Raw genomic sequence first — 12,863 nt, forward strand, 5'->3', positions numbered from 1 at the left:
AGCGGTAGGGAATGGAGTTAACACGTTTACTGCGGGCCCAATTTTGAAGAACTTTCAGCTGGTGCGGCTGAGGTCGAATCAGCCTCAAGCTGAACTTCCTAGTAGTGCGGTTGAGGCCTTTTCTGCCTCATGTTTCAATCATTTTTTTTTACAATATTGAGTCAATGCTTCGCAGACATAAAGAAAGCTATATTTGTCTTTGTCATACCTCATACGGTTGAGTGTAAACAGCCGCCGCACTAGAGAGAAAACACGAGTTTTACGCGCCGCACCAGTGCAAAGTCTACCATGAGGCTGAATCGGCCAAGCCGCAGTGAACGTGTTAACAATCATAGGTCGCGTGTTCGAATTCTGAGATACAATCTCATATAACTTAGACTTTATGCATGTTATGGGTTTGCCTCTGTTCACAAAAAAGATTCTTAAAGATGAGCAGCAGCGTCTACCGCATACCAATACAAAACTGCGATCGCTATGCGTGACAATTATGTAATATCCGCCATTGATATCTTTGGGGGAGGATTATCCCTCGTAGTGGCGTCTATAGGCTGAAACGACGACAATAGATAAGCAAATAGTGAATATGAATTGTCAACTATTGATTATAACTATAACAGAAAGACGTTAAATAACATATTAAATAAATGGAACTAGTTTTAATCATTAACTAACTTCTCGATATGTTTTTAATAATTATTCATACCTTCACGTGGCTACAAAAGTAGCCGAGTTAAATTTGTGTCTAAAACAACATTCATTTTCTTGACATATAATTGACAAATATGTATTTGCATGCATGCGTTATAACTAATGACGCAGACCACTGGCACGGTTTGTCTGTAACGAAAGGAAATAGGTCTAGGTCAGAACGGAAACCGTAAGACTAATATAGGATCATTATTGACTCCATATACATAATAATTCCATTTATTCGCTTGTTTTACAACCGTCAATTGAAACGAACCGTACTATCTTATCAATAATCGATAAATCTACGGTTATAAATAAACCAGATATATATATAATTTGTAATTTTAATTTTGATTAAAAAAATGTCCCGAATGATCAGTTGATTGACAGATATTTCTGTGAAAATTGTTCGTCTTTTACTCATGACTTTTAAAAAAAATAACATAGAAACTGTTATATGTTCCTTTTGTGCTTATTAGACCTGACTTTAATGAATGCCTTTAAACGTTGATCTATTGTTTGTGAGTCGGTTAGTTTAATATGTTGCTCCAAATACTCGTTACTGACATTTATCTCATGTCGACCTTATCGCAACACTTAGAAAGGTATCATGCTCTCGTATGATAGATATGTCACTGATTGGGCGACCTTAAACAAATTATTTTCGCCTCGCTCACGCTTAGTTACAGTCCTTGTATTTCTCTATGTTTCGTAATCGTTCGTAACTTCAGTTATTTCTATTGTTTGTTAATCAGTATGATTAAGTTTACACAGGATGATTGAATGTATAGCTCATTTGCTGTCAAATTATATATGGTTCACGCTATCCTAAAATCAACGTTTACAAAATTCGGATTACTACATATTCAAATTGATTTCTTTACTATTTGTCCTTGCAGACTCCGTATTATCAGAAGATCCTTGCCTATCATATTTAAAAAAAAAACTTTAATTAATGTAACATATTTTAGACAGACCACTATTAAAGGGGAGATTGGAAATAGGTGTAAAATCTTTGAAGTTTTATACTGACAATGAGCTATACATCGCCTCTTTAAACGTGTTACAAACATAACCAATCACCAGTATATAGCATATATTATATACAAACTTCTCATATCGATCACGTATTAGTAATTATCGCCGCGGAGTGGTTTCAATAAATTTAAAAACGAATATAAAATTTATCGATTTATATCAAGCAAGAACGGAAACCAAATGATAATTTATTCAGTGCTTAAAAATAATATTTTTTACACGGACTAATCTTAATATATGTAGTCGATATTATATACAGGATGAGAGGTTTAAATATTTTAGGATTGATAGATTCAATGCTCATTCGTCGTCAAAAAGATTTAAAATTTTTTCACCTATTTCTAACATCTTGTATAAAGTGATCATTCTGAAATATGATACAATGAATATTTTTTTCTATTGGAATAGGACACGTCAATAATTTCTGGCGGTACTAAATCTGCAGGGATATATAGCAAATATTAATTCATTTAAACATGTGGTAATCCAAATTTTTAAAACGTTTCTTACTACATTAGCATAACGTTATTAATTATTTATGAAGCCATTGATTTTTGTATAGAGTGTTTCATGTATAATTGACAGTGTAAGAGCAATACTACATTCACCCCTACAAAGCTTTTAAACCTAGAACTAATCACCCGTATATGTATTTCCGATACATTATTGTTTGAATCGATTTAATTTTAATAGAATCGATACCAGCAAACCTTTTTTAGACTAACAATGAGTAACTTAAATGTCGTTACGTATTTGTATTTTGAAGAGTGCTATATTTATATTTTAATGTTTAGCGAAAAATAATTTCTTAAGTACATGTAATTAAATCGTTTGAAGAGTAGTCGGGTACAATGTACTATCTGCTACTATCGATACATCGCGTTGATAGCGAAAACTCATTACTAACAGTTACAACTCGTACAGCGGCTTTCGTGAACGTTGTAAAAATCGAGTGCACAATTACTAAAGTGATGTAAAAAAAAATTACTGTTTGTTTAAAAAAGGTGACAGTTTATTTTTTTTTAAAAGTGTCAGACATTTTTTTTATTAAAAATGGCCCACACACATACAACACAGTGCAAAATCGACCATTACTATAAATTAGAAAAAAAATACATGGATATGAAAAGGCTTGTAATGGAAAAGACAGAAGAGTTGAAACGAAGAGATAAAATAATAGCACTACTTGAAAATGAAATCGACGAAAGAGATGCCACGATTCGATATTTAAAAAACGAAATAGACAAGTATAGACAAGTTGTGAAACCTTTGACCAGGCAAATTATAGATAGTCACAAGAACGGTACAGATCAAGAAGAAGAGTGTTTTGTTATGAAGACACCCGGTCTAGAAAATACTAGAATACTTCCTCTTGGTGAACAAAGGTTAAAACGAACAGCCATATCAGCCGAACCGTTGTCAGCGTTGAGTCAAGAACATGATATGAAATTGGTGAAGATACCGAAAACACAAAAGTAAGTGGATTGATTATTTAATTCTCCATTATTTTGTATTAATATAGATTGGTTAAGCGATTTAGACATAGATTCTTAATTACTAGCTTTACTTAATATTAATAAAATATATAATAAATTAATTTTTTGTTTTATATAAATATTTATAACTTATGTTACCAGACATTATTAGAAGCATGTTTATTTTATAATACTTATTGAAAATTAAGAAAATTAATGAATATATTAATACAGAAAACGAAGTTAGTAATTACTTCAGTAACTAATTATTAACTTCAGTCTTAATGTTATTGGGTTGACTGATAGTTTAAATTGACGGGCAGAGAATGTTGACAAGTCCTCTATAAGTTGTGTGATTTCTATTCACACGGATTGTTTATTATTACATAATTATATAACAATCTTTCTATCAAAATTGTACAAATTTAAGGACTGTAAATGGGGAAGATCAATATTTAAGACCTTTTTTTTAGAGATATTTGGCGACGACACGAAGCAATATTCGTTTATTTACAAACAAGTCATTAAAGTGATAACTGACCGCACAGAAAATCCTAGTCACGGAAAAGTCGTTTAAAATGAAATAGTAATTTCATTACAAAGTGTATTAAAAACTATATTTGTCTTGTCTATTTGTTTGGTAGCGCTAAAAGCAAATTGTATTTAAACACCATAAATGGTAGTCTCAATAGTTGTATTGAGTCATAAAGTAAATATTCATTGATACTTTTTTTTTATCACTTCAAAAGGAGTTTGTGATTCAGTACAGATTTTGGGCGTATATGTGATACCATGAAGTCGATTGTTTTTTTTAATTATCCTTTCCATTTTGTTTATATTCCAAAACAACCTACCTTTATACTGATTTTAAAAAAATAGTTTTCTATTCCATAGAGAAAAGAGATTGATTAAAATGTAAAAAACGTTTTAAGAAAAATTTCATTTTTTTAATATCTCGCTTTTGTAATAAAATTTTAGATTCTCTACATTCTCCATAAGCATTTGCAACATACATACATAAAAAGCTGTGGCGATGTTCTCAAAAATTCCTGCCGTATGTTTTGCATGTATAATGGTTGATAGTAATAGAAAAAAGCTTTGTGGGATTACGTTGGTCTATTAACATCGGTTAAAATAAAGAATTATACGATTTCTTGCTTTTTAATTAGTCGAACCTACCATTGTATATTGTTAAAACATGAACGCTATAAATCAGTGATAATTTAATGAAACCTGACTCACGCTATCAAGAACAGGTGCGCTCGAAACGTCATTCATCAATCAGTTCGATTGAATTTCTTCCATACACTCGCTATGGTGCGGTACGCGCGAGGCCGACGTGTGTTAGGTGGTGTGCCTTCGCACGCACCCATTTGGTATAATTATGTTCGAACTTTATTATCTGTCCTCGCCTTTGGCAAGTATCACGACATACGGTTGTCTTTAGTATGTACTGATTGCGTTTGCGACGATTTCTTTGTTGGTTCGCTTGTAATTAATTGCTTTCGTTTGGAGAATGAGTATTGAGAATGAATGAGTGGTGTACGTGTTTTTTTCATTGACTAATTATTTTTGTCTGTTGCCTTTTTTCACAAGTATTTAAGATGGCAGAGCGCTAAGGGAATCTATATCTCTCTAAATTAATTAAGCTGTAGGACACCTATGAAAGTGACGCCTATTGAGTGGAAGGTCGATACGGGAGCCCCGTGACGCCCAACTCGGCTTGAATTCGTGGGTAGCTCTAAACCTTGGCACCATTATTTGCTATTATAAGATTATGAACCAGTATAGAATGTTAAGATAATTTTCAATATATCAGAATTGATGATGCAGTAATTTGAATGGAAATTTAATATTGTTTAAAGCAACAGTGTAGTGATATTGCAATTGAAAGACGAAAAATACAAGATGTGTTTATTGAAAGATTGCTCCTTTAGGCATTGCGAAAGTTATAATAATTTAGTTAGAAAGGTATAATAGTTTAGTTGTAATAATTTATTTATATTTAAGTTTGATCAAAATATTATTTATTCGAACAGGCTATTACAAAAACTTTCTAATAGATAGTCAACATAAAATGTTGGCATAGACGTCCTTACAGGACAACCACCGGCTCGAAAAGCAGTTCTGCTAAAAAAAGTTACTCTTTAGAAATACAGTTTTAGAAAGAGTGCTTGACAATAATTAGCTTCTTGAATGAGCATCAACAATATTTAATTTCACTCATTAACATGAGTGTAGATTTATTGAATAGAATAGGCTTTTTTCAATAATATTTTCCTAACATTGGTTTTAAATCTCCCCAGTGGCAGATCTTTATTGGGCTGTGAAGTTTTATTGCACATACGTACTCGTATATCTTGTGCCAGAAACGATTTATTTAACTTTTCAAGACAAAAGCTAGGAGCTTATACCTTATTTTTATTCCTTGTATTAACATCGAGTCTATGACTGTTTTTTTAAATAATTTTGAAAGTTTTTGCGGACAAACATAACATTATTATAGATATAAAGCGACGCAACCGTAAGATTACCAGCTTTATTAAATATTTATACATGTATAATTATTTAGAAATCTTTAAGGCAGGTTCAAATAAATAATTTTTACATTTAAAAACTTTTTGTATGTGAATCATTTTATATTTCGTCATTGTTAATTTGCAGTCTAACTCCATAAACATTAGAAACTAGTACGGGCCGGAATATTTTATGTTAGAAACATTAATTTTTATGCCGCTGGCGTATGGTACTAAAAAAGATAAAAATCACCTAACTATGCAATTTAGCAACTGTCTTAAATTAAAGATCACGACTACAATATACGTGAATAACAAAAAGCAATGGACATGTTATCTCGATTGAGATAAGTACAGTACACGAAAGCAATAGTCATCTACAGGCTGATTGGTTGTTTATGTAAATACTTTTAAGGAGCGAATGTACAGCATATTTTATAAAATTCATCTTATCCAAAAATCAATCGTTCCAGGGATATTTTATTTTATTTGCACTTCACTGTACACCTTAGATAATAACTTAAAGAAAGGAATAATTTATATAGAGGTATAAAAGGCGGTCTTACCGCTCAAGGCGATGTCTGCCAGACAATCTTTCGATGGAGACGAGAGTCATGGAGAGGGCAGTTCAGGGTGTATAAACATATAAAAACATAATAAAAATGTATTTCATTAATACGAATAAATAACAAATGTTACACAATATCATCTTTCAGAGGCCAAGGAAGTGCTTTTTTACCATCCTTTTAAATTCTGACTGCGATTTAGTGCAGTGTATTGGTTCTGGTAATTCACTCTATAGTCTGACAGCGACTACAGTGAAAGATTTCTCAATGAATATGGTAGAATAAACAGGCATTGTTAATTTAAAGTTGATAATAAAAATAACAACGTTTTCAAAATTCGAATTATTATATAATAATTTTTTTTCTTTACTATTTGTCTACGCAGAATACTGTCAGAAGTTATTTAATGGCCTGTCGCTTTTTAATAATAAAAATAAGTTAATGTAACGTATTCCAGAATTATCAAGTTGTACAGGATGTTTGGAAATAGGTGTGAAAGCATTTGAAACTCTGACATACATAACCGATCAACTTGTATATTCCACTGTATGATATATTTATCGTGGATTAGTTGTGGGCACCTCTCAGATCAAGGCGCGTTTGGAACCATTTTATCTTTAAGTAGTATGTCATTATAGTGGATCTTAATCTGACAATAGTTTCTATAAAATTTGGCTGTTTTAACATTCTTTTCATGACGTAAATAAGCAGTCACTGATGTGTGGATAATGTGAACAAATATTAGGTGCTTTTTGCATGATGTGTATGTAACCAATTTTAACCAACTTTAAACTAATTAATCATTTTTTATGTCATACATTTTAATAAATTAACCTTGGAATTACTTAGTACGGTTTTTAAATGTCCTATCAACAAAGACGTATCAAAGATTGGCTTCGACAAGTAATAAGAACTGTAATATATAAACTAAAAAACATTAAGAAAATAAATATTTTATGTAAAATATTTTTTTATCCTTTGTAACAATATCCATCGATAGAATAAATGTGCGGAAAATTACATACGTACATGAATTTAATTTCCGATACTAAATCTTAATAAAAATCAATTTCTTGAAACAAAAAAATCGATCATATTTAAAGTAAGGTCAGTCAATTCTTTGTTTATTTATTCTTGTATAAATGTGTCTTGGTAACAAAATAAATTTACTATCACGCAACAAAATATACAATAAAAACATGCATTATTTTATTCTTGAGCAACTCTCTAAGAATTAACATTAAAAATACTCTAGTCAATGAGTCCTTTAGAAACATACTCGTATAATGAAATGTCTTTTTTTAGATATTCGAGCGTAAATGCTCGATTATAATATTTTGAAGATACGTGTATAAAATTTAATTACGTCTTAAGGCATTGCTTTATTAGTATTCAAGCCTTAATTTATTTGTATAGATAACCTTTGATCAAATGGTCAGTGTGGTTCATAGCTACGGCGAGTCATGGCGAAGACAAGTCAAGGTGGCGGTGTATACATATTTTCCTTTACATTTTTTAATTAATTGGCACTCTCGAGATATTGGACGGTTATATTTTATGATTCTAATCGGACGTGTCGGGTACACTCTTCAATTTGTTGACGCCAAATATGTGAGTGGAAAAGTAGCTGACGCTAGAGAACAAACAATTGAGCATATTTTCTGAATTTTGTAGAACTCACTTTCTTACAAGAAATATTTTACAGGTGCTCAGATATGTTAAAACATGTAAATGATATCCATAGTCTGAAACGTCATTTTTTTCCCATCAAAAATAGTTCTAATAATATTTAAAATATTTACTTGGTTAGGTTAGATTTATTTATACTATAATGTTAAACTTTGTGTATGAAATACTGTTAAAAATAAATTGTCGTAAATATAAGTAATAAACAATTATTTATGAACTGACATATACGTTACTTAAGCGTTGTGTTTTTTTTTAAATAAGGGTGCCATTTTAAAATCTAGCTCGTCATTTACTATTAAGTGGAAATCTTGCCCGTCATTTGCTGTATGATATGGAAAAAGAAGTTAAAACTGACTTATATTTATTAATACTGCAAAATATATTTGCACGGAACAAAAATTAAGTTATTACTTAGTCTTTGATTGTTGTTTTTCTATTTGTCATGGTCATAATGATAACTTCTACTGCTATATGCCTCTTTTATAAATTTCCTACTGGATCTATTAGAAGCGCTCTACATCTCAGGGTTTCCGGACAACCTTAATATGTTCGTCTTTCCACTTTGTGGGTAGAGGTCCAACGCTGCGCATGCTGCTCCGTTGCTTTTACTCCAGAATCTTAAGGACCTAGAGGCCATCTGTTGCATGCGCTTTGTGACCCACGCGCTGCCACTTGCACCACTCAATGACAATATACTATGACAAATGTTTTAAAGTATCTTACATTTATTAGTTGAATAACATTTATTTGCAAATATTATAAAATAAGTATTTACTTTATGTCAGGTCATTGGTCTCTTTTTTTTTGTTAGTCATTATTTTATTCCTTTACGCAATTGATCAAACATTATACACGGCTGTATTGATCAAACACAATCACACGCAACCGGTGGAACACTAATAGCTTTAAGGTTGTGCGAGATCGTTTTCATTGGACCAATATACAAAAGACGCGCTTTAGCGTGAAATCGACGATTTAAATCCGTCATTTGTTAAAGTGCTTCTCAACTCATTGTTTAGACATGTATGTCAACATTAGGTATTATTAATCATTGTTAATTTTTGTTAGTTAATATATAATGAATGTTTATTATTGTTTTGAACTTCTTATGTTTTATTTTGTCATTAATAAATTTATATAATCTGTGTAATGTATAAGAATAAATGAACTCGTGTGTTTATCTTACATTCGTCATCTTCACCATCTTCGTAAAAAACTATTATGTATACATATATACTTTAGTAAATATATGTATCGAAATAAATTTGATACGGTTGTGAGCATAGTGGTCGCAAAAGTGCGATGATAAGACGCTCCCGAGATATTTGAACAGATAAATCTCCGGATAACCATCTCAGAAACTTATTGTGTAAAAGGAATCTTAGTTAATATAATAGATAAAAAACATAATGTTTCTATTGCAAATACTTCATGAGATGACTCGCGCTCACGATTAAACAGAGATTTTCTTAAAAAGAGAGAGTGAACCCTCTTCTCTGAAGCTTTGTACCGCCTACAACCTTATGAAACTGTAAATGTCACCGTCAAAAAAAATATTCAGGAACGTCCACATGTTGTTCCGTAGACTGCATATCCTGAAAAAAGCTAATATTTCTTCATATATTTCTGGGGAACTCATTGACTAGAGTATTTTTAATGTAATAAAGTTTGAAGCAAATTAGTTGCTACGTTTCTATCTAAATCAATATTTATAAGAGAGCATGCTTAAGAAAAAAAATAATACTATTTTATTGCATGATGGTAAATTTAATTTGATGGCAAGACACATTAAAGTTAAGGTATAAATTTCTATGGCGTTTGAAGCGTGTTTTACTCTATCTAACAATTTTTTTTCCTTTACTTCTTTGATCGCCTTTTTTGTATAAATACTACGTTAATGGATGGGTCATTTTGTACCAGAAGAACTTTTTGAATCTATTAAAAGCCCGGTAAGCGCACATTTGACCAATACGAAACAAATGGAGAGTTTCTCAATTTTGTTATCCTTATCATATATTCTATTCCCCCATAGATTTCCTATAGGACCATCGATTAGGACTGCTGCGCAATTAAAAATCCGCGTAAATGTCGTACTCATTTCCGGATTATATTAATCATCTTGTTCCTAAAAAACAGCGGTGAACATTTTGCATTTTCTTCTAACTTTTTTTTTGTTAATTGTGATATTTGTTATAAATAAAGTTTTGTACGTTATTATTAAGTTACTTTATGTGCGACTATGAAAAATTTTATTGGCCCGTCGGTTAAAAAAGTCATCAAGCTCATCTCCGCGTCAAATAATCAAAAGATAATAAAATTAAGAAATTTCTAATTAAAATACAACACATTTATTTTTTATTTATATACTTTGGCTGCTTGTACGAGTGTCACAGTTTCTAATTTTAATCTTAATTTGATTACCAAATGCTTTACAGTATTAATATACCCCTTCATTTTATTAAAGTGAAGTACAATGTTTTCCTTTACATTTGTATGATTGTTCAAGCTCTATGTCCATTGCTTGACATTTACATAATTGCGTCAGATACGAGTGCTAATTGCAAGCAACATCAACAATGTATACAATTCCTCTCAACTGATAGAAGATTACAATGAATACAATAAATATTTCTTTACACAGCTTCCTTAGAAACTGTTTATCATAAATTGTTATTGACTGATCAATTGTAGGAGTATGACTCAACTCATCGACTTTTTTGTTATAAGAAGAATAACGATTATTACAAAGAATGACATTTTTATTTACATGCAATCAAATTTGATGTTTTTTTTTAAGTTTACAGTCCACTAGTGTTATGAATATTAACATTGTTTTTAAACCATATTCATCATATTATGTAAGATATCATTCATGCCACGCAAATGACAGCTAATGTGTTTTTTTTCCCGTATCTATACAGTCTAGAAAAGACTGCGTGTATCAAAAGAAAAAAAATATGTACAATGTAATAGTCAGAAAAAACAAAAACTCCGTAGTTGTCTACAGCAATAAATTATTGACAATCCTTGTTTCATTTTAAACAATTATGTTAACGTTCAACTTAAAATCATTATATCCTTATATCCTTAACAAAAGAACTAAAATGTAAAGTAATCACTCAAATTTTTTTTTGCAGATCTCGGGAATTGATCAAAAGCGCAATTTTAGACAACGACTTCATGAAGAATTTGGAGATGACGCAAATACGTGAAATCGTTGACTGCATGTATCCAGTAGAATATGCAGCGGGCAGCGTGATTATCAAAGAAGGCGACATCGGCAGTATTGTGTATGTTATGGAAGGTAAGTTTATTTTGTTATTAAGCGCCCTCTAGTATGCAGTAGCAGAACTAAAGAGTCCATTGTTTGAAGTTTTATTTATATCGTTATTTATAGATGGCATTGTAGTGCTAATTTATAAACGAAAAATTATCTGTCCATAACCCCTTAGCATCAATTGAAATAGGCATTGGAAAAAATTGCGCCGTAACAGTTTTTTTTTACATTAATTGTATTTAGCGAACCCTAACTATAAGCTTCGCATTTAGAAAAAATAATTCTTACTACATTTTTTTGTAATCTTTAATATATTTGTTCGGTTTTAGTTGGCTATATTGATATTTTGTGCCTTTTTACTATTTGCGCTTAATAGATCATAAATTTTTTTAAAAATTTAAACGAGGCGGCAAAAATTTCACAATATACACGAAAAATACAAAAAAAAAATGTTTTTTCCACCTATTATTTTCAATTCTTTTCATATTTTTTGTCCTCCAAAAGTTTTAATTTGATAAAATTATTACAGTCATGTGATTCTTAATTCTAACTGTGAAATATTTTTTTAAATATTCTGTATGTGTAATAATTAACATGTTTTTTATTTATGGGGCAATAATAATATTCAAGTTTTCAAGTATTATGATAATTATGAATATATTAAACATAATCTTATTTTTATTCACAATGAATTATTTAAGATAGTAAATTTATTTATAGTTAACATATCAATGACCTCGTGGCCCCATCTACAGCGTATTCGAATAGATATATGGCGGAAGTTTAATAAACTTATACGGATTTTAGTGGAAGATGTACAAGATGCACTCTAACCTAGATTTGCACACAAGTTTCATAACACGTGCGCTTGTGTTCGAAACTATATTAGGAAACAAGGAAAAGCGGCCAAAAGTGAAACAGTTCGGTAACATACGGTAAACATTACGTACCTTCAAACCTTCTGATCCAACAACCGCCGCTTAGAATTCAATCGTTGTATACATCAAAAGAAAGTAAGATATATACTTTGTTTAAATTGCGCTTCCCTATAATAGCAACAACTTAAAATAAACTTATGAAGATCTTTTACTGCTTCACATGAACCTTATTCGAATCTTAAGTAAAATATAAAACAAATATTGCTGGTATCAAATAGCTGAGCAGTGCGAGAATGTGTAGTATGCTTGTTTCGGCCCCCTATTATTGTATTTTCTGTATAACATAATTATATATTGTTACTAGTTATATATATACATAGGAAATTTTCATTTATGTATTGACTCATCACGATATCTCTGTAACCATAGCACTGAGAGACGTGAAATTTAATAAAAATATTCCTTTTGCCAAGTAGAGATCAGCTAAGTATTACGAAATTCTTCACTCAAGGGCGGTACAGGGTGTTCATTAAGCTCGCATAGGGGCGGTTGAAATATATAGGCAAATTTAATTATCTAAAACGGTGTACGAGTCGACTTGACATGCCCACCCACAAATAATTTTCATATCAATTTATTTTTGGATAGGATTTTGATAATAATTTTAATACATTGTTTGGGAGTGAAGACCACGGACTGGTAAGCTCAACGTGCAAAGTAAAAAGTCCACCCTT

At 30.9% G+C, this 12,863-nt stretch overlaps 1 protein-coding gene across 4 annotated transcripts in view; it reads left to right on the plus strand.

Moving 5' to 3' along the window:
* for (cGMP-dependent protein kinase for) overlaps nt 1-12,863 on the plus strand; it is a 161,404-nt gene that overhangs the window by 96,473 nt on the left and 52,068 nt on the right. For all 4 annotated transcript variants that reach the window (XM_068761739.1, XM_068761742.1, XM_068761741.1 and 1 more), the window contains exon 3: nt 11,112-11,278. In XM_068761739.1, coding sequence (XP_068617840.1) covers nt 11,112-11,278 — 167 coding nt within the window. The remainder of the gene's footprint in view (nt 1-11,111; nt 11,279-12,863) is intronic.

The sequence above is a fragment of the Battus philenor genome, unplaced genomic scaffold, assembly GCF_028537555.1.
Source record: "Battus philenor isolate CCGP_79_NKW_IND1 unplaced genomic scaffold, ilBatPhil1.0.hap1 SCAF_15, whole genome shotgun sequence".
NCBI lineage: Eukaryota > Metazoa > Arthropoda > Insecta > Lepidoptera > Papilionidae > Battus > Battus philenor.